This window comes from Cloeon dipterum, chromosome 2 (assembly GCF_949628265.1).
Source record: "Cloeon dipterum chromosome 2, ieCloDipt1.1, whole genome shotgun sequence".
NCBI classification, from domain to species: Eukaryota; Metazoa; Arthropoda; class Insecta; order Ephemeroptera; family Baetidae; genus Cloeon; species Cloeon dipterum.
Window position 1 is genome coordinate 14,124,674 of NC_088787.1, and position 27,446 is coordinate 14,152,119.

At 42.2% G+C, this 27,446-nt stretch overlaps 1 protein-coding gene across 9 annotated transcripts in view; it reads right to left on the minus strand.

The window, feature by feature from the left end:
• Positions 1-26,633, minus strand: part of LOC135938159 (transient receptor potential-gamma protein-like) — a 74,184-nt gene extending 47,551 nt beyond the window's left edge. For 3 of the 9 annotated variants that reach the window (XM_065481724.1, XM_065481723.1, XM_065481728.1), the window contains exon 1: positions 26,462-26,630. In XM_065481724.1, the coding sequence (XP_065337796.1) occupies positions 26,462-26,477 (16 nt within the window). In that variant the 5' untranslated portion in view covers positions 26,478-26,630. Of the gene's footprint in view, positions 1-26,461 lie in introns of all 9 variants that reach the window. The other 6 variants (XM_065481727.1, XM_065481726.1, XM_065481729.1 and 3 more) reach the window with 6 other exon arrangements.
• Between the last annotated feature and the right edge of the window lie 813 nt (positions 26,634-27,446).

Sequence of the window (27,446 nt, forward strand, 5' to 3'; positions counted from 1 at the left end):
CGTTTTTTGTCTAAAAGTGTTATATAACACATCAATTTGTTTTATTCTTGCTATGCATCACTCTGGTTCAGGCGCTTACTAGAACGCAAATCTAATGAGGCCACACTTATCCACGGATTCACAGTTTGAAATCCATCCCTTTCCCCGGAGAGCGATACTGGTATGCATGTTGCTCAAAGAGTTTCTTAAACAAAGCAAAGGAAAACAAATCTCCGGCGGCGCCGATCGTTGGAGCGAGGCGAATTTGTTGCCGTCGCGAAAGGAAAATAAATAATTCAACACATTTGCACGAATGGTGCCGCAAGAAAGGGGGTTGAACCGCCATTTTGGCTGTGCTGTTCCTGCAGGCGAAGCCATTAGCCAATTCTGGGCGTCCGAATTAAAATATTGAGCGGGAGAGCGACTCTCGCAGCTCATCTCTCAGAATCAAATGAGAGTGCGGCGGGCTGGCGGACTGGCGGAGAATGCACACTGCAGGGTAATTTATATTATCTGCTTGAGCCGGTCGCGAAAAATAAATACTACGTAGACGAGAACTGCTTTCTCGCTCTGTGTGTGAGTATGAGTGTATGCGCGCCGCCAACTTCATTGTGGATGGCAGCTCCGCTGAATGCGTATGCAAATGAGTTGAGAACAATATTCGCTCGAGAGAGCTTTCTGAATCCAATTTTGATCGGCGTGCCGCTGCCGGCTGGATTGGCAGGGAAACACGAGTCCACAGGTAATCATCTCTCCGCGCTAGAACAATGATAGTCAATTTGCGTGAAAGATACCTAGCCTGGTGCGGCGCGGCGCCCCTTGCCACTCCAGCTAGTGTGTCGGTTCGGGGCTTTTATCTCTTTACGCCCGCCCTCACCTCCCGCACAAAGCGCAATTAGCGTGCAAAGTTGGCGCCGAAATTGATAAAGCCCCGACGCGATTCGCAGGAAAAAATCTGTTCCGCTCCTCGGCCTGTAATGACGTGCATCCCAAGGGCTAACTTTCGAGCCGCACGCGTGGCGGCAGACGCCCAAACGCAGACGTTTCACCAGCTCTTTAGCAATGATGATAAACATCTTCACGTTGAAAGTTTGTTTGTGAATCCCTAGGTGGGTTCTTCATTCGCTGCTGGAGCTAGTGTATTCATTATTCCGTCCGTGCCTCCATTACTAATATCCTGCAAACATATCAATCCCCATGCTCCATTCCATTGCATCTTCTCTTTTTGTAAACCACTTATCCGGAGAATGGAAAGAGGGTCTCAGGGATAGGCAAACGCACGAGACTATGTCCCCAGTTGTCCTCGTTGAATAATGTAATGGAAATGCGAGGAGAGAATGCCATCGGAGGCAGGCACCGGCTGCCCAGAGTAGGGAATCTGTTCGATGCAATAGAAACATGGAGCTACGCCACTTGTAGCAAAATTATATTCCATTTACAGTCCGAGAGCAACAAGAGAGAATACGTGAGTGCTGCTGGAATATACTTGAACTGGTTGCAGGCAAGTGAAAATCGATTTAACCTTATGAAGGGATGTAGCTTAGAGTGCGTATGACGTTTTATCTTTCATATGTACTTCGATCCATTTAAAAATTGCATTTTGTTCAAATATATAAAAGTTCAAAGTAAAATAATATGTTTTTCCTGTTAAATTTCGATGGCTTTGTTAGAATCTTCAAAGTGATCTGGATTTGAAAAAAGCCAAAGGAGGAGCAATAAAAAGAGTTCTGAACCTTTAATACATATGGTAAATTTATTTTCACAACCTTGAAAGTGTTTGGATTGAAACGACTTTGTCCCATTGAATTGTGAGCTATGCTTAATACGACAGACCTCAATTCAATTGAAGTGTGGCAAAATAAACATAAACAATATTCTGGGAAAACCTTACATTGCTCTCAAATCATGCATAGGCAGGAAAGTGAAATCACTAATGAAGAAACATTCAACATCAATTGAGCAATTAATTAATGAACGCCTCCTCACGCGACCGAAGGATTGATTTTCGCTAAGCATTCAACTGCCGTGCACACTTGGCAGTTCCTCTTCTGCTTTTCACGGAGTGCTTGGCAATTAGCTTGAAAATTTAGCAGCGCATTTCGAGCAAATGGCTCTCCTTTCCAAGCAGAGAAATGAAAGAATGAAACACACGTGGCGAGGAGCGGGTCTTTTCGAAAAGCCGACTTCAAAGCCGCGTCGAGGAGCAGGGACGAATTTTTTGCCACTCTGCTCCCTATGACCCGCCTGAATTAGAGCATAATGTATAAAGCCTTTGTTTCGTCGAGGGCACAACAATAATGCATTGTTGCCGAAGGGGTCACCTCCCTGGTTGCGGCGCCTCCCTAGCTGCCGGCAGGCACACTTGCATATAGAACAGCACCGCCGAAAGCCCTAGTTGGAGCAGAGAGTGAGAGAGAGAGAGCCAGCAAGCTCCGAATACGCAGCCAGCCGCACCAGTTTTGTATAGTGTTAATAAAAACAAGAGCAGGGCCTGGCCCTCGCAACTGTTTTAAACTTCACGGGCCAACTTAAATTCAACTGGATTATCCTTAGTAAAAGGCATCTTGTTTCAATGGAAGGGGTTGCCAAAATGGACTGTCGTTTTCTCTGCACAGAGCACAGAGAAATGATAAAAAATGATTTGTGCAATTCAGTAAAACTAATGCGTGATAAAACAGCCTTTTAAATACCATAGAAATAAAGTTTTTGGAAGCCATTTTTAAATTTTTATTTTACAGTGGCTAATCCTATAGACGCACAACAAGGAAAGGGTGGCTAAAAATCGAAATAAATGTAAATGAAAAATATCACATATCATATTCTTGTATTGTGCAGCAGTTTTTCTGCCCCGCAACTCTCATCAGCAGAACAAAACCCCCAAAACAAAATTCATACATACCACAGTTAAAAATTATGTCCAAAAGATATCGTTAAATCTTCAGCTGGTTGCAAGGTTTCAAATTTCGCAATTATTTTAATATGTCCTTTTTTTCGTTAATTAAATTGAATGTATTGTTTTGTTATGAAAATGAATAAATAATGCTGATTGTGTCTTTGTATATTTTGAAATTAGCCATCCAAAAATATCCAAGACCAGCCATGCACCGTTTACACTGGCCTACGTTCCAAACTTTACAACCGCGCGCTAACCACTTCATTTTAAAATCATTTCCGCCACTAATTGCATTTTTATTACGTCTATATTCCTCCCAAGGGGCTCTAATGGGTTGCTATTTGCCTAACCGGCGCGAGTCTCTCAACGGCATCATTGCTCGACAAGGCCCGCTTGTGTCTGGCCGTTTTTTGTTTGCAGCACAATAATGGCGGTTGGTCGGCAATTATTCATTATAGGTCAGCGCACCAGTGCCGCACCGGTTTGCGTCCTGATTAAAAAAGGGGTACATGCGTTATTTCATTAACGCGTGTCACTGTCCGCAGCTAGCAGCGTTTAATGAAACGCACGTGGCAAAAAGGTAGAGAGCGTATAGGCTTACACACAGAAATAAACACATTTGTTTGCTCCGCCAAAGCCAGACACGAATTTTGCTTTTGACTCGTGGTGGTGCGGCTTTTAATGGAGAACCTTCGAGGCCTTAATTTTGTTACGGTTGACCTCTGGGCGCCGGGTGCTTATATCAAGCACAAAGGATTTGATGCATACACGCACAGCATCGCGGCTCTGACCTGGCATGCAGGTAAGCAAATCGGCGAGCTGTCAGCGTAGCCTCAAAATGGCTGTTTAAACTTGCTTAGGCGCAAAGTACAGAACGGACAGTTTGTGGTGAAAGCAGGGATGAAAGTCTGCACATGTGGGCTGCATTGCGATTGCTTTCGGCCTTTGCTTTGGTCAGGGTAATTGGGTGGCGCAGTAATGCATTATTTAACTCGTGTGAGTCATTTGCATGTGGTGTGAATAGTCAAACAGTGCATTTATGAATGCACTTATAAATCAGCAATCGTTTGAGGCTATCTTTTAATCAATGGCGATTCATTGGAACGGCATCGATTTTGACTTATCTTCATGGTTTTGACGCATCAACATTTTCGGAGACAAATTTTTAGTGCGTTCTGTTTTTTATGACGTTGCAAAAGATTCCGAAATCTAAAGTAGGTCTTCACGTTGCAAAACACCATTTAGTGTTGCTTTCACTGGTGAGCAAAATCCTACATGAAATTTAAATTTTAAATTCGAATTTTAACTAACTGAAAGGTTTTAAGTGTGATAATCACCACCCGTTTTCATCCATTCTATAAATTGTTATTGCATTTTTGACTACCTAGCTAGTCTAAATTTAGCCAATTGCCTGAGTGTGTTATTATTTATTTTTCTTAGCTCCTAATTGTTTGAATCCCTTAAAATTATGTTCGACGCACGTTTCCTCGACCTAACTCCTCGAATATCACTACAATGAATTATTTACTGACGTAACTAAATATCGAAACTGAAATTTGCATCGGTGCCTCGGACCTGGATAATAAAAGCAATTTCCCGCTGTCAGCAGTCAAGATTGTGCAGCCTGTCATAAAATTCGCCCCTTATACCGCACACTCTTTTGATGCTACAACGTTTGCTCCAATTTTGCATGTGAAAAGAGCAAGCATGCACACGCTGACCTGGTGAAGCCTTTCAATCAAATTTGCGAGGCAGGAATTTTGCATCTCAAATTGCACGTACCTCTGGTTCAAAGTCATACGTTTGAAATTTCCACTCTTGTGACCGCTCTGCCAGCTCACTTATCCAGCTTATTCGAACGTGGATTTGCATAACGAATGCACTCGTGTTTGTTCAGTCCTTTTCGCGAAAAATCAGTTGCGAGAGCATACCAAGTGCAAACACTCTCGCATTACCGCTTGTTTATTTATTCCGTACGTCATTGCTCGTTAACCTGCGATACTACCGGAGGTCAGGCTGCATCGCCGCCGCAAAGAGCAGAGATGTATCTCGTCGCCAGCAAATAATGAACGACGCGTGGAAGTCAAAGGGTGTGCTTTTGCTTTGCACTGCACCAGACTCTGGCGTGTAAAATAAGCCTAATGTGCTCCACAGAGGGTGAAAGTGGATTATGTGCTAAAGTCAGTATCTAGTGTTGTTCCAGCTGCCTTGAATTGTTTCCCAAGCTGCTGCAACGCACGAAATTTACCACTGGCACAGTCAGGGCCCCTTCAAACGCCGTAAGCTAGAATTTTTCGGCGTGAGGAATTCCCGCCTCTGTGCCCGGTAACACAATTTTCGATTCCCACTGAAGAGGCAATCTAAAAGCAATTAGTGCGATTGTTTGCGAATTGAATGCAAGGTTTAATTTGCTTTATTGGAGTGACAGCTAATAGCACATTTGCCGCGAATTGTTCTGCACTTTTGCACGCGGCACTTCATTTGTGCGATTCATCGTGATATTACTGTGATTGCGTTCGTGTAACTTGATTGCCAAGTGTCGAATTGGGTTACAAACGCCTTTCATTTCTCTGTAAAAAGAGAACAATAATTTACCTTCTCACAAAAGAAGCACATAGACAAAGACATTTCAGGCATTTATCAGAAAAGTTCATTATGGACACTATATTCTATGGAGCACGTCAGCAGAATTAAGAGCCTGCAAGACACGACGCACTCGCAAATCCTTCAACGGCGGTCGGCTCTAATCCCAAAGCCGCAAACTACCACTTTTCTGCGACGGAAGAATGACCACGGAGGAGGACGTCGAGTTGATCCTGTCACTAGTGGCTTATTAGAGCTGCGAACAAAATGCGGTGGTGGAGAAGCTCGGCAGGCAGCAGGCCTTTGTTAGCAAGGCAGCATGGATTTATTGGCACCGCGAGTGCTTGTGGCTCGAGTGCGAATCAATTAAACTGGCTGGCGTACGCCTTTTCGCGGTCTCACCTTTAATAAGCCGCTTCAAGCCATACTCGATTCCATTAACTTCTCCCGCTTGTTTTATGCGCAAACTTTTGCAACTCATGCAAATTCGCGGATTAAATCTGAGATAAATTGAACGCTCTTTCACGAGGGCATTTAAAAGGGCTGATCAGGCTCATTTTTATTATTTATAAAGGCTCCTTTCATTTCAATTTATTTCAAACTTTTAAAGCATCGAACTCTACGATATTGTTTATTCATGGAGCAAACAGATTTTTTATTTCAGTTTGTTAGTTCATTCATCTGCTGTTTTCCAGTTTCTAAGCGTGAAATAAATACCGAGAAGTTTACACTGAATATATGAATTTAATTAGCATTTTGCATTGTGAGTGAGCAACGCCCACAACCTCCCTCATCTATCACTTCAACTAAAACTAAAAAATGTGCACCTACACATAATAGGTTATTGATATTGAATTCCCTGGAGAAAATGATCAGTCTCACATTCGTCGTCCTTCGACTCTGAATGATTTCCCAGAAAACGCAATATTGCGGGAGATAGCACTTGAATTTTAATGCTTTTTATGGTTAAAGCTGGGGTTGCGCGGTTGGGAGGACGTGCTTTTTGGAACGTACCCAGATGTAAGAGCTACAGCCACTATATTCTTCCATTTTTCCTTTTTTAGGCACAAACAATGAGGACCACACCCACACTGCTAAAAGAAAATATACAGTTTTTATTTATGTACCTTCTACGAGTTTGTAACAAAAACATTTGGCCCAAGCAATAAGTTAATTTGCTTTAATGACAACAAAAGGCGAAATTACGCTCATTTAGCTTGTTTGCATAGCTTTGGCCGACGATTGTCGAGCACGTTCAGCTTTCAGCGAGCGAGGCCTTGTCATGAGCGTATGGTGCCGTCGCTTATTTATCAGGATTAGCCGATTGAGTGCCTAAGAGTCATTTAGCAGGCGCGCCTGGAACAATTCAAGCCGCGTTCGCAACACGCGGCGCTGCTGGCAACTGGCAAGGTGCGATGCTGCCATAAATTTCCTCTCTGAACAAATTTCCAGCACCATGTCGACGCGGCATCACATACACACGTCCCTCCAGTACGTGCGGGCTTGGAAAAATAATGGAGGGCTCTTCCTCGTGGCTTGAAAATTTGCCCCTCTGTTTTATTAAACTTTGCAAAACGCACTCTGTTTACTTAACCCTTTACATAGAGCCGACCGCAGGCAAACAAAAGAACCAAATCATTCCTATATGCAATTCCCATTCACTTCACTATATATGTGTGTATATATATATATATATATATATATATATATATATATATATATATATATATATATATATATATATATATATATACTGTAAGTGTTAGAATAATTGATTCATGTGGAACGGGGTGAGCAATTCGGTTTTGAATATTGTCATTGCGGCACATTTCCAATATTTAAAGGACGCTTGGGCCTCGAAAAAAATTTGTGAGTTAAAACGTATTGGTTTTTTGGATGCAATTAACTATTTTGACTTTTCCATATAATATTATTTTCAGAAGAGGACCGCAAATCAGGGTACAGGAAAGTTTAAGTGTCCCATTCTTTACAAGCCGAAACTCCGATAATTCATGATGAACTGGCCCGTTAATGGTGGCAAGAGTTAGTAGAATTCAATGGTTTTCAGATTTTTTCAAGACATGTCAAATTTTTCATTTTTGGAGCCCATGTCCTTTAAATCGTTCACGCGCTTGCCTTAAAACTACCACGATGACATTTAAAATAGGCGAAAACGAGCCGTTTTCGGAAAGGTCAATCAAACCCTTCTTGAAATGTCTTTCAGACACTTAATGGCGTTTTCTTGTCGGGTAAGATGCCTCAGTGGGAGTTAGCCGCCGACCCAAGGAAGAAAGAATCCACACTCGGTGAAGAGGGCCCAGCAGCGGTATATATTGGAATTCAGTTTTAAGTGTTCAGCGAGAGCGTCTCTGCAGCCTTTTAAAGCCCGAAAGCGCCTCTGCCAAACCTCTCTTGAGAGCAGGTTGAGAGAGGCCTCTAGCTGATATATTGCCCTTTATTGGCTACAAAAATCGTGCGGCGGTCCAAATCCAGAGTGGGTCTGCTTCGATCCGGCAGCCTCCGAAACCGCACACTGATTACCGTGCCGCGATTAATTTCGCACAGAGCTCCCGCAAAATATTTCATGCGCACGCTGGCCCGATTCGGCAGATTCCGCTCTGGGGATTCTCTGCTGGTGCCACCGTCTAAATCAGTAGAGCCTGCTAAATTGGGGGTGCTGGGAACAATGAGAGATTGAGTCGGTCCCGACACTGTGGACGTGTAAAGCGATGGAACCTAATTTGCTTGCGCTTAATATGCGCAAATATATTACATACGCGATAAATAGCCCTTGACGTTTATGACTAACATTTTATCAGGCAATACAAAATTTTATCGCGATTGATTTGAAAAGAGAGAGCGACCATAACGCTAACATTAATTTTATAGCCTGCAGCGATAAATTATGTCACATTAAGTTGGGAGTTATTTTTTTGCATGTGATAAAGGTGAAATAATAAATTCAAATAATTGGTAAATTGGATTGATGCAACATGTTGGTACGAAATCAAGCAAGAGATAGTATTGTCTGTATTACTATGACATTAAATTGACATCAGGAAACATCCCAACAATTCAGATTAAGAGTATCGGGATTGTGGTGGTCTTCTAATCAATAATCTTTCCTTTGCGTTCAACCACGATTCTGCATTTTGTGCCAACTGTCGCCTAAGAATTTAAACAGACAGATAAGATACATAAAATTCAACTGGTCATTTTTACTTTTGTTCCATCGGTAATTGAACTAATTTTGATTAAAATTTTAACTTCACTTGGAAATTAAATTTGATGATAAATTTCAACCAGTAATTTTTTTATGTGAATCTATTGTTAACTATTCACCCTTGTTTCTAGTACATACAAAAGCTCATTGTGAGGAGGCAACGCACAGTCAATAGATAATCAGCTTATGGATTCGCCCTGCGAAGGAATAATCAAGCGTGCTTACGTGCATCCGGAGCGCTAATTCAAGGAGCTTACAGATGCGCACATTAATGCTCAGAGGCGAGTTCAATTGAAATTTCGCAACCGACTGCTCCTGGCGCTCTCATCCTACATCAGCAGTGCTAATCAGAGAAATGTTTTATGCAGCAGAGTGCATTCAGCTCATTAAACTGCTAAAAGTGAAAGCCATTGTGGCTCGCAACTTGGCAATTCATGGCCGCACGTGCAGTCGCGAAAAGTCATCTTCTGGCGGCGGCAGACGCGGCATAAGAGCCATTCATCGTGCGAATCAAACAAATTAATAAGCTGCCTCTGACGCGATTATTCTGCTTTGTTCCCGGCAATAATTGGGTAGTTCCTTTCCTTCCTGCGCAGATCCCGGCTGCCAGCCTGTGCTGGTGTATATTCTAAATTTAAGACGAGCGGCAGCCGCGGCGTTGGTAGTGCGCCGCTGCGCATTAAATAATATTGTTCTTTTGTGAAAACGCCTCCAGCTGCTCGCAGAAAGCGGATCCGTTCGCTCTGATCTGTTTTTGAAAGCCCGCTGAGGAAAAGGAACAACATTGTCATTGTAATGCGAAAGGTTAATTAATTCATCGGCGAAGATTCACGCGCACGGCTATATTACCGCTGTTTTGACGCCTGGAGCGCGTGGAAATTCCTTTGAATCGCGATTTAAATATAAAGCGCAGCAGTAAATTCAGTCCCCTCTCCTAATACTACTTGAAGATTCAATATTTTTGCATCAAAAGAACTTTCATCTCTCTCCGCCAACTTTTTTCTCTTTCAGATGCTAAAAAGTGCAGAATTCGCTCCAGAAAAAACTCAAGAGCGAATACACGCGCCGCAGAGCACGTGATTTCATTTGTAAATTAGTCCAAATATTGTTAGTCTGACAGCTTCAGATGTTTTCCTTCCCTTCCATTTTATTTTTCCAAGCTTGTTTACGTCTCCCTCACGCAAACGCAGAGGGGGAGAGAAAGAAAAACTGCTACGCTCCGTGAAGACTTGCCTATTCACGACCGGTTTTAGAGCTTTCTGAAAAAGTAATTTGCTTTTGTGGGTTAATATAGTTTTTACATGATTTCCTATGAAAGTAATTTCTAGATTCTGGTGAAAGAAAAACTAAATTAATCATTTCCTTTTATCCTTTCAATGCCGGTGGTATTGTACGTCTAACAAAAAAAAAGGAAACTCCTCTCTTCATTATATCCACCAACTTAAGTTACGACTTATAAATTTTCTACTGCTCTCATAACGCTGAGATTGTTTTGAAATCATGTCGGGAACGCCTCTTCAGCGATGCTGTGAAGATTTCAAAACACTGCTGTCACCCGTTTAAAAACACGTTGTAAAAAGCTTTCATAGGCCAGGTCTATCGAAACAAAATAGTAATCCTCTGCTGCTGTCAAGCCATATTTCATTCAAGCTCGCTTGCATCGCAGCCACTTTAGCGAGGAATTTTAAACAGCGCATGCAAATAAATCATCCAGATGGACGGGAAGGATATCTGGGCGAAAGTAAAATAAAGCCATCAGAAAAAGTCCTCCATTAATCACACGAGGCAGGCTTTTTCTCACACAAATTACGCGAGTGCGAATGAATGGCCGAGGATGCGAATGCGAAAAATCTGTTCAGAGCGCGTACATGGTCTCTGCGGGTGTGCACGACTCGGGCGGGAGTCATAAAGGGATGGTCGCTTGGGGGAACTGCGAGTGAGATCTCTCTTCGACACACTCAAATATTTGCGAAAGAGTCCCTCGGCTAAATATTTGAGTGCAGGTGACCGTAATGGAATTTCCTTTTCAACTGTGTTGTGATGGCGTGATAATTTAAAAGCTCTCTACAGAATTGAATTTTGTGTGAAGAAAGGAATAAAAACGTTCGTGTTTCCCCCTTCAATTCTATGGTGTGATAAATTTCAATTTTGACGGCAGAAAATGGTTATTGATTTCGCTCCCTAGACTACATTTACATTTTGGTCCTATTATCTTCGCTTTTTTATTGCGTTTGCACGCAAACTCACCCCGACAGATGGTCTGCTCGATTAGTCGTAAACTCTTGAGTATTCGAGAGCGTCTTGCGATTTTCATAATTTATCATTGTGTTTGTTAAAATTCCGAGTGTTGCAATGAGTGTTTAGGCTCCTGGGTGCACAAAATTAATCTCAAGAGACGCGATGCATAACTCTTATCTCTGGCGAGAGAGCAAAAAACGGGCGAAAAACATAGCAGCCAACCCGGTCGGCCCAGAGCGGTGCCCATTTATTTTCCGCCTCTTTAAGCACGGGTAGACTTTTTGCCTAGCGTTTCAGACGTGCCGGTTGCATAGCCACTAAATAGTTGATGGGCGGGAAGCCAAATTGCAAGAAGTACGTAAGGGAGCGGAATTCATCGATTCAGACGAACAAGCTGGCGATTACATTAAAGCACGACGCACACGGTGGAAAACCGGCGCATTTCCATTGTTTTCACTGTGAACAACAAAAATGGCGAGAGAAAAAATGTTCATCGCCGCCGCCGCCGCCGTCGTTGCCGCTGCTTTTACTGCGACGGAATGGAGGAAATTTTGAGACAGGCTGGCTGCCACGAGTGCTTAGCGCATTTGTTTCGTATGGAAGTGCGGCCTTGATGGTATTTATGAGAGCACCACCATTGCCGCGACTGGTGAGAGCTGCTTTTGCTCTCCCAGAGCGCCCGCAATCATATTTATCACATTCCCCAGTCCGCTGGGCGGCCACTGACTTCCAGAGCACGCAAAATGGACTCCGATACAAAGCACTGAATCTATTAGAGCCAATTTTCGCATCCAGCACTTCATCTTTATGGCTTAATTCAGTTTTATTTATCTGCTTGTAGTTCTGTCTCGTGAAGTAGCGTGATTGATGTGGACGACGATTCTTTTGCAACCAATTTTGGCACTAATTTTGCGGATAGTACTTTCCACATAAAAAATGATTTAATTTTTATTTTAATAAAATAGGGTTTTAATCTAACATGATTTGTCTGTATTTAATTATTTTTTAGGTTTGTTGTATTGCTTTCACCGAGATTAAAATTGAAACAAGAAACCGACTTTTTACTGTTAGAAGACTTGGCACAGTGAACGTCAACGAGTTAATTTCCATTATCCCTGTTGATCGGTGTTTCAGCCGCAATTCAATTATGGCAGCTCGCAAATAATATTTATGCTGAGCCGCTCGCTGTGGGGCTGAGCCAATTGAAAATGTTCCAGACGTCGCCACGTCGAAGAGAAGTGGTGCTCTCGGCAATAGGCTGGGGCGCAATTATGTGGGGCGCACACAAATTTTGAGAGTGCGTGGAAGCTGCGAAAGGAGCGACGAGCAGGCAGCCGGGCTCAATTTAGCAAGACCGCAGCTGCCGAGATGCATATCTATTCTAACTGGTTAGCAGTTCACCAAAGAGGCGCTTGCGGTTTGTTATTGTGCACGAACGGCATCTGGAGCTTACGAGTGTGTGTACCTACGTCACTTCCTTCGTGTATAATCATTCAATGAGTTCCGGTCTCGTATCGTCGAACGAAAAGTTGAGCATTGCCCAAAATTCCTGCTGCTGGCGTCGTCCTCCAGAAAGAGGAAAACAGAGTTAGCTTTTGTTTCAGAGATAATCGTGATAAAGAATCGTTGTGGGTCTGCTCTGCCTGGGACTGGTGAAAAATTGCGGCGCGTTTGTTCTGAAGGCAGGCAGGTTTATGAGTGCAAAGAAAAGAATGTCCTCGCAGCTGTAAAGTTATCCACCACCTCGTTTTTGTCTGTCTCGAGTGCTCGCGCTCGCCCAGCCGGAGATAACATTGCTGCAATGGTGTAATGACGGAAATGGAATGGTAACGCGCCACTCTCGATGTGATAATTGATTCAATCTAAATTGGGCAATGTCTGATCCCGTGGACGTTGCTAATGCGAATAATGCGTCCCCTCGGTTTGTGCTATTTTACGTTTGCTATCTGAACAAACAGTATTCAAATGATCAGCTTGTTTGTTTGCCAAGCCAGTGAAGCTGCCGCAGTGTTTACTTTCCGTATTTGAGCGTCGATATTTATTTATCAAGTTTTTCTTGGAATTTGACTTAATAAATGTATATTTCTTTATTATACTTATTTTTACTTACACAAACGCAACTTTTTGCTGTTAGTTGAACCGAAAATTAAGTTTCCTCTTTTCAAAAGCGTAGAAAAATGTCTCTTTATAACTTCTGAATGAATTTGTTTCAAAATTCAGATCAACAAATTAACTCCTACGCACTCTGTTATGCTATTTATTTCTTTTAGCATATTTATGGAGGACAATCATGAATGATTTGTAACAAAAGAGCTTATTTAACAGTAGAAATATTCGCTTAGGTCGTTTTTATGTGCAAGCAGAAACCACAACACTCCCATTGTCTGTAAAAGCGAATACTGCAATCGAGGAAAGACAGATAAAATAAGCGGTGGAGTTAGTATCAAACAGCAGCAAAAGTAATTAAACTTGGCGAGATTGGCCGCAATGGAAATAACCACCCCTGGCTTTCATCGCTAAGCAAAAAAGCTTCAACGACGCAAGCTACATAGAGCTCACTCTATATATCTTTCAGGCAACGCGGCAAATCGCCGAAATTGATTTAGTGAGATGACTTTATTATAAATGTAGCAATTTTTTGCTCACATCGATTAATTAAATCAAGCAAGAAAGGTCATCATGGAAAGGAAGACGGGCTTTTCTCGCGAAATTTTAATTCAGAGACACGAAAAGCAACGCAGTTAAAAATTAAAGAATTCCTTTGCTAATTAGTTAGCGATGGAGCAGCAGCAGTGCCGGCTGTGGCAGAAAGGATCTACTCAAAGAGGCTTCGCCTGGAGATTCGCAACGACGCTAAAGCACCAGCCGCCCGAAAATCTCCGCTAGCCGTTTTTCTCATCTGTTATAGTGCAAATCCTATTCATTCGAAAAAGCGAGTTTCCAGGCATGCAAGAAAATCTGCGTCTTCGAATGCTGGATGTGTATTGAAGCAGTCCAAGCGCAAGAAATCCGAGCGCCCACCCTTATTTAGGATCGGCAGAGCGAGCTCTTTTTGCACGCGCATCAGGAATGTGCGACATTCCTTGACGTCGATTTTTCTTTTGTCATGTTTGGGCGCGTCCACTTGGAATGACCAGCATCGGATATTTGGTGTGCTCTCAAAAATCTTCTTAGTTTTGTTCGGAGCTTAAAGGAAAACTATTTTTATGCACACATTCAACACAATACATGCAATTATGTTGATTTATGATGATTATGGATGTAACGTTGTTTAAGGGTAGTTTGAATTTTCCAATTTTGCTATGGAGAAAACGTTTATAAATTGTTTATATGATTTATTTTTACGCATAATCTTGCCGATATAAATAGATACTGATTTGCAGGAAACTGTATTCTTCTCAAACAGTTTCGGTAAAAGGTTTACAGGCCAACAATGTAGAATATTTGGAATTATTTACTTTCAATTCAGTAATTTTAGTTCCTAATCTCAGAAGCCTGGGCTAACTTGTGATAAACTGGTTCAATCCGTGCCCGGTTCAAAAGTTTTAGAGGAAATGATGATGGACGTCGCGTATCTCATTCCAGGGTCTCATCCCTTTTGGATTCAAGCTACGGAGACGGCATTGCGCACTGACTCAGCAAATGATAATTAAAAGCAAGAGGAAGAAGTTGTTTCTTCGGTGGAAGGCCCACCGCGCGGCAGTCGGCGCCTCTCAAGTCTCTCGTCATCTTCACTCACTCGCTTCTTCCCTATTCTCGTTGCCGCCCGGCTCAATTTTTCAGCAAAATCAATACGTGAGGTGATAACACTTGTCTTTTGCCCTGTTGTACATGAAGAGTGAGCGCTGCCTCAATGGAGGCCGTATTTGAAATTACGTTCGTCCCCGGCGGTTACCATAGCCTCTCCGTTCGCTCTCGCGAAATATTCGGCGCGCCGCAAAATCCCAATTTAACAACCCTAAGAGGATTGGAAAGGTTCGCGTCGAATATAAAAATACACCCGTGCTCCTCGACATTTCCGCCTCATCATGCAATTTTAAACAGGCAAAAGAAGGACCACCGGCAGTGCGCACCTGAAATAAGTCCATCTCTCGTCTGGAAAGGGTATTATTGTTCTATTATACTTTTACGTACGCCACTGCCCAACTTTTCCGGCCGATGGAGAAGAACCGTTGCCAGGTAGCATTAAACCTATAAACGACAAGGGCGTGACAACGGCCCAGCATGCACGTATAATAATAGTAGAAAAGTTTCAAAACATTAAAATTCTGCTCTGTCAATTTTAATAACAAAAAAGCATATTTATAATTGTATTTTTAACCGTATCTTGTAGATTTTTTATTCTATAATTGGTTTAAGTTATTTTCAAAAAATAAAATGAATTCGGGTGAACAACTCTAATGCTTGTTAATTAATGCTAATGGTATTGTCGCATATTAGGACAATTATATGTTTTGATAAAATGTATTTTTTTAAACATGAATATTAGAAACTGCATACTTATGACACTGCTTGCACTTCTATTAAAACGCAACATTTCTTCACAACGAGTATTGAAGAGATTGCTAAATTACAACATCGTCACTTCCTTTTTGAAATCTTGCTTGGTTTAAAATGCACGGCTTCCGTGAACACAGGATGCGCATTGCTGCTTTCATCAAAAAGGATATGAGGTTATATGAGTACTATTATTATCCGCAGCGAACTAATCGGATAACGACCTTAAAATGAAACGGAACCCTGCGCAGTAATCACGCAAGGGTTGTGTTCAGCCGTGGGTAGCAAAGTAAAGACAATATAATACACATATTAGACGATTCCAAGTCGACCTGCTCTCCATTTATTTTCCTGGGCTACATACTTGGCAAGGAAAGGAGTGTAGTTCCGCACAACTAACTATTACAAATTTCCCAGCACTTGGTACAGAGTGAATTTGCCATTCGCTGGTCGCGCCTCGCACACACTCGATTTATCCTTCATAACGGTTGCTGAAGAATTTATAAAAATTCCAGCGCACTCGAAGAATGCGTGAGCGTATTTCCACGGTGCGAATATAATATTGGAGTAGACGGGGAGGAAAGAAAACTTTTGCAATACCTACTCGCCACTCGCGGCAATGGGAAAATTTTCCATTTCGGAAAGTTTGCTGTACTGGGAGAAATATCTCGAGAGCCGGCTCGCATGGGGAAAATGCAAGCGCTGCCAATCGGCTTGCGAATTGATGTTTTTTGCATCTGGATGCTCGCGCAATATGCAAAGTTCCCGGGCAAACAAGCTCCTTGATGCGCTGTTGACCCGAAAGAACGACACACTGACTGCGAGCGAGCAGCAGTTTGCATTTATCGCCTGGCTAATTAGAGCAAACATTCGTTCGTCACACCCTATCCCAATGGAGTGCTGCTCTCAACATAAAAATTAGGGTTGCGCCAACACAAACACTTTTTGACGTGCCTGAAACACGACCGCAGTTCGTACGCGCCCTGGTGAGGTTAAACTGGGCGTGAAAATCGTTGGAAATGAGCGAGGGACACGAATGTTCGTTGTGTGAATTGCACAATTAATTTATTTGCCTGATATTTTTTCGTGGTCATGTAATAAACTGAGAATTTATATATTGATTTATTTATTTGCTTTTAATCGTTATAGGATGTTGAATATAATTAAAACCAGGCTTCATCCTCGTTGTCAATTAAAGAGAAATTCGTCTTCTTTATTTCTCGACCAGTTTCGACGTAATCAAGTACGTCCTAATCATGAGTTACAATTACAATCAAATACAAACAATGCAATAATGTCACATCTAAAATCATATAAATTCCATACAATTCTTAAAAAACACCCACCTATTCATGAGGCACTTGAGGCAAGCTCCAAAGACCAAATGTAACAAATTCTAAGCCACCCCTAACTCATGATTAGGACGTACTTGATGACGTCGAAACTGGTCGAGAAATAAAGAAGACGAATTTCTCTTTAATTGACAACGAGGATGAAGCCTGGTTTTAATTATATTCAACATGAAAACAACCTCGAGTGGTCGCACTTTTCAAATATCGTTATAGGATATTAACCGTATGAAATAATGTCGTTTAAACCACTCTCGAAATCATCATAATCCGTTTAAAAAAGCCAAATCGGTCTAAATCAGTAAATTTTTTATCCACGTGAATATATTTCAAAAATCAAAATTTGTGTGTGGAATTCTTCATGCTAAAAATATTTACGGTTGGTTTTCTATTTTGGTCTCAAAAAAATCAATTTCTGTTTGAATTTGCAGCAACATATTTGATTGCTCAGATGTCTCAACAAAACAGACATATATATTTGACAAAATATTTAGTTTTTATTTTTAATGTCGAAATTTAAATTTCGCTGATGTGGAACAACGGGTCATTGCTCCCGCATTTCATCCCGGGAAGAAAAATGATGTTGCCAATTTGGGCGAAAGTGCCTGGCAATAAATAATCCGCGCAGAGTATGGCCACAGCTGTGAACCCATTGGCGACAACCGGTTTGTTTGGCGAGCAGGCTGCCGGCCACTGATGGTCAGAGCGTAAAAAGGCAGGGGCTAACAAATGCATTCATTGTTCGGCTTCAGGGTGCGACATCAAATTCGCGTTAGTAGTTTGACGCACAGCTAGGCGAAAAACGTCGGTGAGGCTGTCTAGTGGGTTGCGAAGGCAGGAGGGATGGTGAATTGAATGATTTACTTCGCCCCCGATTACTTTCGAACGCAAATTTGACGTGTGACTGGCGCGGAAGAATGTGGTTGCGAATTGGGAGATAATGTAAATATACTTGCCTGAAAGAAGATTGTGTGTCGCCAACTTTTTCACTTTGCTCGCTCTCTCATTAAAAAATAACCAACCTTCCTCTAGAGACTGTTAGAATTAAGAGTGCGTGCCGATCAATTATAACATTTAAATTAGTTCAAAACCAGAAGCCTGCTTAATTGGAACTGCTCTCCCAGGAAATTTAATGAGAAAAAGCACAAGACAAAGGTCAAACTCACTTTGAGAGAATTGTAAAAGGGCTGCCATTAAAATTACGCCAACTGCGTTGACTTTAACACTTTTTTTAAGGTCTCTCCAACTCCTTTCTTGGGAGATGCTAAAGCCGCACAATTCCTAAATACAAAGCACTCTCTCCCATTCAGGAGCTAAGCTTCTGCCGCGAGTCGCAGGCGTCGGCGTTAGGAGTGGAAAGGTTGCCAAAAGGAACGAATTTCCACAGCAGGTCTTCCTCCGGGGAAGAGCATTCCCCGGCGTTGCCCTATTTCATTTCAGCAGCAACAAAGTGGATTCTGACCTTTTCTCATCAGCGGGCCAAATTTATTCGACACACTTTCCCCACGAGGCCGAATGTCCGCAGACGCAGTGCTCACGTACTTGTCAAAAGTACCACGCATTTACGTTCATCTTTATTTTATGAAAATCTCTACTCCTAATTAAAAACGTGAGGCATGCTGATATAAATCTCGATTATTTGCAATTGCCAGCGTAATGGAGCTGAGCGGGTGAATTATTGGCTGGCACGGAATATTTAGAGCGTGCATTTCCTCTGCTATGAGAGTGAGAGAGGCTGCCGGTAGCGGGATTCGATGTAGTCGGATATATATTTTGCTAGCCTACACACTGCACACGGAAAGGGTTGGGAATTTTAAACAGTATCTTTCTGTTTTTTAGAGGTCTCAGCCACGGAATTTCAGACGGCGGCTTGTGGGACCAGCTAAGCCGATCTTCGGCCCGGCGGCTGGCGCGGCTGACAATATTTTAAACGTGAAGTTTGATAGTGCTTATCAGCCCAAAGGGCCGCAAGACATTTTTTTCTCCTGCATTTATAAATTTTTGACCCTTTTTCACCAGCGGCTGGCGACTGTCCACGTGACCCAAAATTTGCCGGCTGGCGCGGCGCAGCGCGTCTGGCTGAGACCTCTAGTTTTTCCTCTTTCTAAATAAACTCTATTTTATTACAACCACCTGCTAATACATTGAAGCACTATAATATCTTGATTGTGAGCAGTGAAATTTTTAATTGAGAAAATTTCCTGTTAGGTAACTTTTCATCAATAAAATCCTTATCATTCAAACGCTGTGAGATGATAAGAGCGAAAATTCTATTTCTTCTTTTTTGTATTTTTAACATTAGCCTTCTCAAAGCCCTGGTATTTTTAAAGTGTCTAACTTACTCAGCATTAATGCAGGTTTATTTTTAAAACTGTTCACTGGATTGTTAGAAATCAATGTGTAGTTTCCAACCCTAGTCATCAAAGAGAAAACAAAGCACCGTTTGTTTTATGTAACAGCAATTAAATGGCAATAACTTTCTTGTCCTATCGTTACAGTTAATTATCTGTCGTGTTTGTTGTTTACTGCGTCAGTAAATGAACGGTCTGGATTTAATTAAACGTAAAAATCAATCACGAATCCAACTGATGTTTGCCTTTTCCCATTCGAGAGGCAATGAGAAAAGTCGTGCTTTGCAATGCAGATGAGTGCGGGAATATTTTGCAGCGCGACGGAAGCTGAAAACGATTCATTACTCGACTGTCAGTCTTTCCTAATCATTTCAAAACACTCAGCCGGAGATGCGACCCACTTGAAAACATCTCATTTCGAAATCATCGTTGAGATTCATGCCAAAGTTAAAAAACATGAGCCGCGGGGATGAATATTGAATCGAGATCAGCGTGCGCGGACGATGTACGTCTATAATTATCTCGGAAGTAAGCGTGGCCAAGTAAATGGCTGTAAATGCGCACTATAATCCGCAGCAAGTGATGAATTGCCAACGCTGAGGAAAAGACAGTGAAAAATTGCTCTCCGCGCAGCTCTATCGAGATAAGTGTTTCTTAATATTTGCAATCAACTACTGCGGCAGCGAAGGAACGATTTGCCACCCCCTGAAGTGCCTTCGAGCTCGTAAGAAAGCATCAAATTTCGCAACTCTGATGCGCTCACACACAATCCGTGCACTGTGTGAGTGCGCCTGCTGCGATCATCTTTTCTGCGGCGGAGTCGCTCTTCAGCGGCAGCCGCGGGCGCGGTCGCAGTCGAGCCCGCAGCCGCGGTTTCAGTCACGCATAAATAAAAAGCATTGCGTACTCGTTCACGTGAAGTAAAGTCTTGTCACACGCACTCCCATCCATTTCCTCTCACAAAAGCCAATCGCAATACATGCATGTTGTGGAAACATGGAGCATCCATTCCCAGTCTCCTTTTGATATCTAACGATTTTTAATCTTGTAGCAAGCGGATCGGGTTCCAAAGAGAGCAAACTGGGGGCGTGAACACTTTCAACAGCGTAAAAAAACGATGCAAACTGCTGAGTAAGTAAAATATTGCTAGACTGGATAAAGAAATCAATGTGGCAACAAATATCGATCCAGAAAATCAAATATTTCAAAGATAGTCTGTGGGGAAACAAGGAAAAGAAAACAAAAGGAGTCTAAAAGGCCCGAACAACCATCTTTTACCGTTTCCCTCCTTTTCTGATTTTCCTTCAAATTGATTTTTTAGAAATTTTATAGATCTCCTTGAATGTTTAAAAAAGATTAGCATTTGAAGTTTTTTGCGATATACACAGAAAATGGAAAAACAAGATCCCCATTGATTTCCACTTCGGCTTTTTCCTCCAGGGCAGAATCTTAGTCACTGATTGTTTTCCTGAAGTGTCGCCCTTTTCACATGATTTCTATTTGTAATCAATCGACCTGTCATGCATTAATGTATGTATTTATGACTAGGTTTTAGAATAAATAATTAATTCAATTCTACTAGCCTGTTAGTCATTCCACAATTGTTAGAGAGCAACCACGAGCAAAGTTTGATTAAAAAGTTTCATTCTTTCATATTCACGTTACATTTCCTTGCTTCGTATTGTTGGAAAACTTTTATTATGTTTGCAAATGTCACATACAGAAGAACTTTTAATTTGAATAAGTGCATCGCAATATGAAACAAATGATTTATTTAACATTTTCATTATTTTTTAAACTACAATATAATCAATCAGTTTAGCTTATTTTGTGCCAGAATTCTGTTATTTTGGTGTTAAGTTTCAAATTTTGGGAGTCTCCTTTGGTAGGCATGAGGAGAAACGAGCGAGGGCAGCTCTTATGGCAACTTATAGCATTAAATATTTGCATAAACTTTCAATTGAAACGGCAGTTAAACCCTTTGACCTGAAAGTGTATCCACTACTGCCTCCTATGGCATAGAAGTTATTTGGCCCTACCTTACCATGACTGATTTTGAAACATTAGAGCAAGTCTAACACGATATTTAAGGAGAGTGCTGGGGATCGGGATCTCTAAATACAATAGATCGCGGTATGTACAATATGAACTAGTGGCCGAAGACTTGAATTTATATATTACTGATCTAAAAGTGAAATATTATTTCCCTGAGACTGGTATTTATAAGAAGTTTTGTGACACAGAGGTTTTAAAAATAACTTTTGATTTGTGGTGAATTCTATGAGACAGGAACAATGTTTATTGGAGGGGACCAAATTTTGAGGATAGACATGTATTGATACTCGATTTACATGCCATGGATATCGCTATTTGTTCTGTGTCAGTCAGAAACCCAGGATATTTGTAAACGTAGATTTTGTGGTGAACGGTGTGAAAAGTATCATATTTTTAAATTTTCAAAAAAAAGAATTAGTTTAAGAGAAGCAGCAAAGAGTTGTAAAAATTGATGCTAACTATTGTAGGGTTAGTGTTGCAAGCATAATTGGCATAATTGCGTTAAATAAATTATTCATTTAAGTTTAGCTTATTTATCGCTGGGATGTTTTTCAGTGATTACAGTGATTGGCGATTATTTTGCTCATCAATATGCTATAATGATGAGACGTCGTGTTTAGTCTACCGTCAAAGGGGGAGTTTGCCCTGGTCCACCTAGTTAATTTTCCAGCTAAAGAAGAAGATATTCTTAGTCGTGACGACCTGAAAGTTTCCACTACTGCCTCCTATATTGCATAGAAGTTATTTGGCCCTACCTTACCATGACTGATTTTGAAACATTAGAGCAAGTCAAACACGATATTTAAGGAGTGTGCTGGGGATCAAAAAATACAATAGATGTATAATATGAACTAGTGGCCAAAGACTTGAATTTATATGTTATTGATATAAAAGTGAAATATTATCTCCCAGAGACTGATACATGCAAGAAGTTTTGTGACACAAAGGTTTTAAAAATAACTTTTGATTTGTGGTGAATTCTATGAGACAGAAACAATGTTAAATGTTAATTGGAGGGGACCAAATTTTGAGGATTGAGACATGTATTTACTCGATTCACATTCCACGGATAACACTATTTGTTCTGTGTCGATCAGAAAACGTAGATTTTGTGGTGAACGGTGTGAAAAGTATCGGATCATATTTTGAAATTTTCAAAAAAAGAATTAGTTTAAGAGAAGCAGCAAAGAGTTGTAAAAATTGATGCTAACTATTGTAGGGTTAGTGTTGCATGCATAATTGCGTTAAATAAATTATTCATTCAAGTTTAGCTTATTTATCGCTTGGATGTTTTTCAGTGATTACAGTGATTGGCGATTATTTTGCTCATCAATATGCTATAATGATGAGACGTCGTGTTTAGTCTACCGTCAAAGGGGAGTTTTCCCGGGTCCACCTAGTTAATTTTCCAGCTAAATAAGAAGATATTCTTAGTCGTGTACGTTTATAATCTCGCCTTGGTTTCCTGCCAACGCGTAAAGCCTCCACGAAGGAAAATCAATCGAGAGGTCGTTGGAAGACAGAATAATTTTCTCAGCCGCCATTGGAACGTCCATCTTTTGCAGGAAATACAGCAATTTTTCGAAAATGCGTGCCCTATATTTCCTTTCTTCCCTGGTAAGCAAGGCTAGAGGGCACTTCTCGGCGTATGCTTTTTGCCGGGCCTAGCCCCGACCGCTCTATTATCAGTAACGATTGTCATCTTTACACGTGGAGCGGCTCACCCCGTGCAGGGGGTTATCGCCGTCGCCGTCCTTTTGCTAGCGGCTCCAAATCCGGCCCTCAGACGGCCAACAAATGGAGGTCCCGCTGAAATAAGGTTTGTCGCTCGGTGACGGCGAAAAATGACAAACAATAAAAATACCCCGCGTTCGTATGTGTGTAATATTCCGTCTCTGCGAGCGTGTTTTCATAAATATCTCGGTTCGTTCCCGCGGAGGCTGGAGCACTCTGTGGGCGGCAACAGATTTGCGGCTCGCTCGCACCGCTTGCGCGACAGATAAAAATTTAATTTTTAAATGGAGCACTCAACAGCCGCTACCAAGGACTCGCTGTTTTTTTTTTATCGAATATTCCAATGCAGATGCAACTGCCAAGATTTATTTGCGAGCTGAAAGCGAGAAATCAATGAGTAAGCTGCTGCACGTATGGGAAATATGAATTTAATAAAACGATGAGGACTGGAAAAGCTCACTATGTTTTGATTTGAACATTTTCTTGCTGCTACATTCGTTCAAAAACCAATTCTGGCATCAGCAAAGAGACGAACTCGTCCGAGGCAAGGCTGAAAATAACCGCAAGTGTAGATAACAGCCTGGATCTCAATTTAGCTTTTAAAAGCGTTCATTTCGACGAGAAATGATGTGTGTTAAAAAGTGTGATGGCATTCCTGTTCTTTGCAGAGTTTTCAGGAGCCGGATTTGCAAGTTTTTTAGCACAAGCAGTACTGCATACCATCCTAAATCTATTTCAATGCACCAAGCTGTCAAGCCGCTGGGTTTGAAGTCGTTTATTTGCGTAGAAAGTGAACCGAAACGTAATCACCATGCAAGAGCGACATTTTTTTAAAGAGCCAACCGACCGTCATTCACGAGCCGTGCAGGAAAATGAAGCAAGGGAAAGCGAGTTGAGAAAAAGAGCAAGAAACGCAACGTTGGTAATTACAGCCCGAGTCGAGATTGCAATTTCCCCGTCATTTGTCAGCATCGGAGAGGTTTTTTGCGGACAGCCAGCTCCGCGCGCATTCCTGGGCAAGCGAGAAGCAGGGCAACCTACGTATCTGCCTACGAGAGGCCAGCCAAGCAATTGAGCTTACCGCCGCCGCAGCGGGAGTTTTATCAGGCAAGTGGCAGCGACTTCATCAGCAGGACAATTGAGTTGCGACTCGGTTTCTGCGCCTCCGACCAATTGATTTGACCTCGTAATGGAGCCTGCACGGGAGAGCAGAAGCAGCATCCCTCTCGCCCCATAACAGCCAAACTGCACCGATGGCGGTGGTAGTAATTAAGCCTGCCCGCCAGCGTGCTCGAATTCTAATTCAGTGGCGTTACAAAAATGAAATATGCTCGTTCGCTCGACTGCTGAGCGCTTTGATTCGATTCGCCCGAGTAATTCGATTTGCGCCTTTGATCCGCCGGTCCTCGCGCGCACGACATATTGCCGTCCTGTCGCCGTAGTCGTCAACCAAATTTACGCCTTCTCGCTCGCGGATTGTGCGGGTTTAAAGGGATTTCCATTCGGCTCGGTGCGCGGCTCGCCAGTCGGCGTTTTTTCAAGGCGCGCGGAAAAGATTAGTAGTCTGTCCGTATGATTTCCTTCCTACTCGAGCACCAGACGTCTTCTTTGCCGCCGCGCCTTTTGTGCGTGGCGTGTAATTTCATTTTTCCGCGTTTCTTCCACCGAAAATTTTCCGCTTATCTTGCAAATATTTAAATTTGTAACTTCTGTGTAAGAGAGTCCCTTTGGCTGCGTATATATGATTACATTGAATCCACAAGCCATAATTTAAAAGAGCAAATCACACGATCGCACAAAGTAAAGAGTCTCTCGCAATTTTCTCATTTTGATATAAATTCGAATCAGCAGAATGAAAGAAAAACCGAAATGAAGTAATACATCGCTCTCCTTTTCAATAATTCATGGAGGGAAATAATAGCTGGAATAATATTCAAATTTCCACCCAGCTGAAATTGCCATAATCGAGTGAATAAAGCATTCAAACAAAAGACTTGATTCTCACGTGTGCCACAAAAACAACCAACGCGGTGAGGAGTGGCGTTCCCTACGCCTTCACAACTTTTTTTCTTGACAAAGGGCTCTACAAGGATTTGCGAATCCACGCCTGCCATGCCGAAATTCCTCCCCAGCGCATACTAGACTCTCATCCCAGCGTCTTGAATTATAGGTCAAGCCAAGTGAAAACTTGCGAAATTGGCGGATTGAATGCGAGTCCGCTGCGAAAAGCAATCGCTCTCGGGTAGCTTTCCGCCCAACCAAAAGGATCCGACGGTCCACGGAGAAACCACAGTGTAGTTAGACGAAACTTTTTGTTAATTAAAATTCACGACCAAGGCTGTGTAAAAAGTAAATATAGTGGCCCCAGGCGCATCTCAGGAATGTCTCGTTTGCGGCTAGTTTCGCAATCCAACGAATCTTGCGCGTATTTTTTTCCATCCCAGCAGTGGTAATGGCCTTAAGCAAATTTACCGAACGCAGCGGTCCGTAGGGCTTTTACATTATTACACGGGCATCCGAGCATAGAATGGGAAGAATTTCATTGCATTTACTAATTGTGTGTACTCAAAATTGACCTCTGCAGGAAGAACAGAATTTAACCTCTCTGGCGCGATGTTTGGTCTAAAATTGCGCGCGCGCTCAGATTATTTGTTTTTGTTGCGAACACAGAGTTTGAAAATGCCCTCGGGCTTTGCTAATTTTATCTGTCCGTTCCAGACGACAACAGTCATTCATTATTTTCCGACTCAGCGTACTCAATGCCATCAATATTCGCGGACCATTTGTGCCCGCTATTTAATCGCTCTGTTTGCAAATGCCATCTGCATGTTTCCAGAGAAGAGAAAGCGCGACTTTTGCATCGTTTCAGCTGCTGCTGTAGCAGAAAAAGCAAACAGTGATTTTTATTTGCTTTGGCGGCGGCGGCGGCACGAGGCCAACAAAAGTGGTCCGTTTTTGGCAACACTTTCCATAATATAATCTTCCTTCGCGCAGGGCGAAAACGATGGCTTGGATAATATTAACATTATCAAAATATTAATTCTAAATCACGCCAGCGAACAACAGCCCAAGAGCGTGGGCTAAATTCATTAGCCGCTCGTCTCGGCCCGCTTTTTATTACATTAGACGCCTTCGCAAACAAGTTCGATTAAAACTTTGTCAAGACTTGCGCGGGGCAATTAATTTATTCGCGGATGACGGAATTTTTTCATGGCTCCTTCAAGGAGGCTGTAAGTAAAGTAGCACACAAAAGATTTTGTTCGCTTCACTGTCGCGTGGAATCAATACGACTTAATCAGATCAAACCTTTTGCGGGTGCAGCTCCATTAAATTGGGCATTTGCAAATTGACATAATAAATGAGATTAACGTTTTTGATAAGATAAATTCTATAGATTTGTTACCCTTGCGAAAAAAGAGACAGACACAAGAGTTGTCACGGTTTGTTGAGTAATAAATAAATATGTTTGAAAAATAATAATGCACAAATTTTCCTTGAATGATCAAATAACAACTAGATTTTTTTGAAATTTAAATAAATTTAAATATTGAGCACCTACCTTGACTTGTCTGCATTTGCTTGCAGCTATGGAGCGCGACTTTTTCCTGAGCTGCTCCAGTGGTGTCCGCTGCACTCGGTGGTGCTCTCCAGCTGCAACCAGCTATGCAGGCCAGTGAGCTCCGGAGCCACCGTCCGACTAACTCCGGCCGAGAAACCGCCTCTCCAGCCGGCCGCCTGGTAGTTGGCCCGGCGGGGTACAGAACGCAGCACTGGGCGCGAGGGGCGGCTGGCGCCACCGCAGGCGCCACCCCTAAACCTCCGCCGGCGCTTTTATTATATGAACACTCGTCGATGCGTTTGTTTTCCCACTTCTTGACGCCGTTTGATGGATCGCTCCGCTATTCAAATCGCACCCAAACACACTCTTTCTCTTGTCCGGCAACTTAGGAAATTGCACTCTCTCTCTCTTCCTGAAATCCATTCTCTCATTTCCTCCTCGATTTTTTTTACTCGCGATGAACGGCCGACGTCGGCGGATTTGGGTTAATTTCATTTTCGGGTTGGATGGCAAAAAACGGACGTCGGTCTGATAATGAGGGTTTAATACGCGTGAGGAGTACGTCGCGGCGCGCTCGCTCGCTCACAGCTCTGATAGTCCAATGCACTCTCCCACGCAACGACCAGTATTGAGCGGCACGTGACGTCACTTTTAGCCGCAGCGCCGTGCCCTACTTGCTGTCAAAGCACAAAATTCAAATTCGACTACCCATCAGTCCACAAATCCGACAATTTCTAATAAATTGTTACAAAAATAAGAAAAATTTACTATAAAAATTACAAAGTGGAGAAAAATAAAAATAAAAACACCAATGAAGAAAGTTTGGTCAGATTGTACTGGTAACTTTATTAAGAGTCTCTACACCAACTAGAAATTTTAAACTAAAGCAGCAATTGTGTCCGAGTAAACCCCAAAACGCCCACATTTAATTTCAGTTGTACCCAGTGTATTACATGGAGAACGGGGCGCCTGCGTGGGGCGAGAA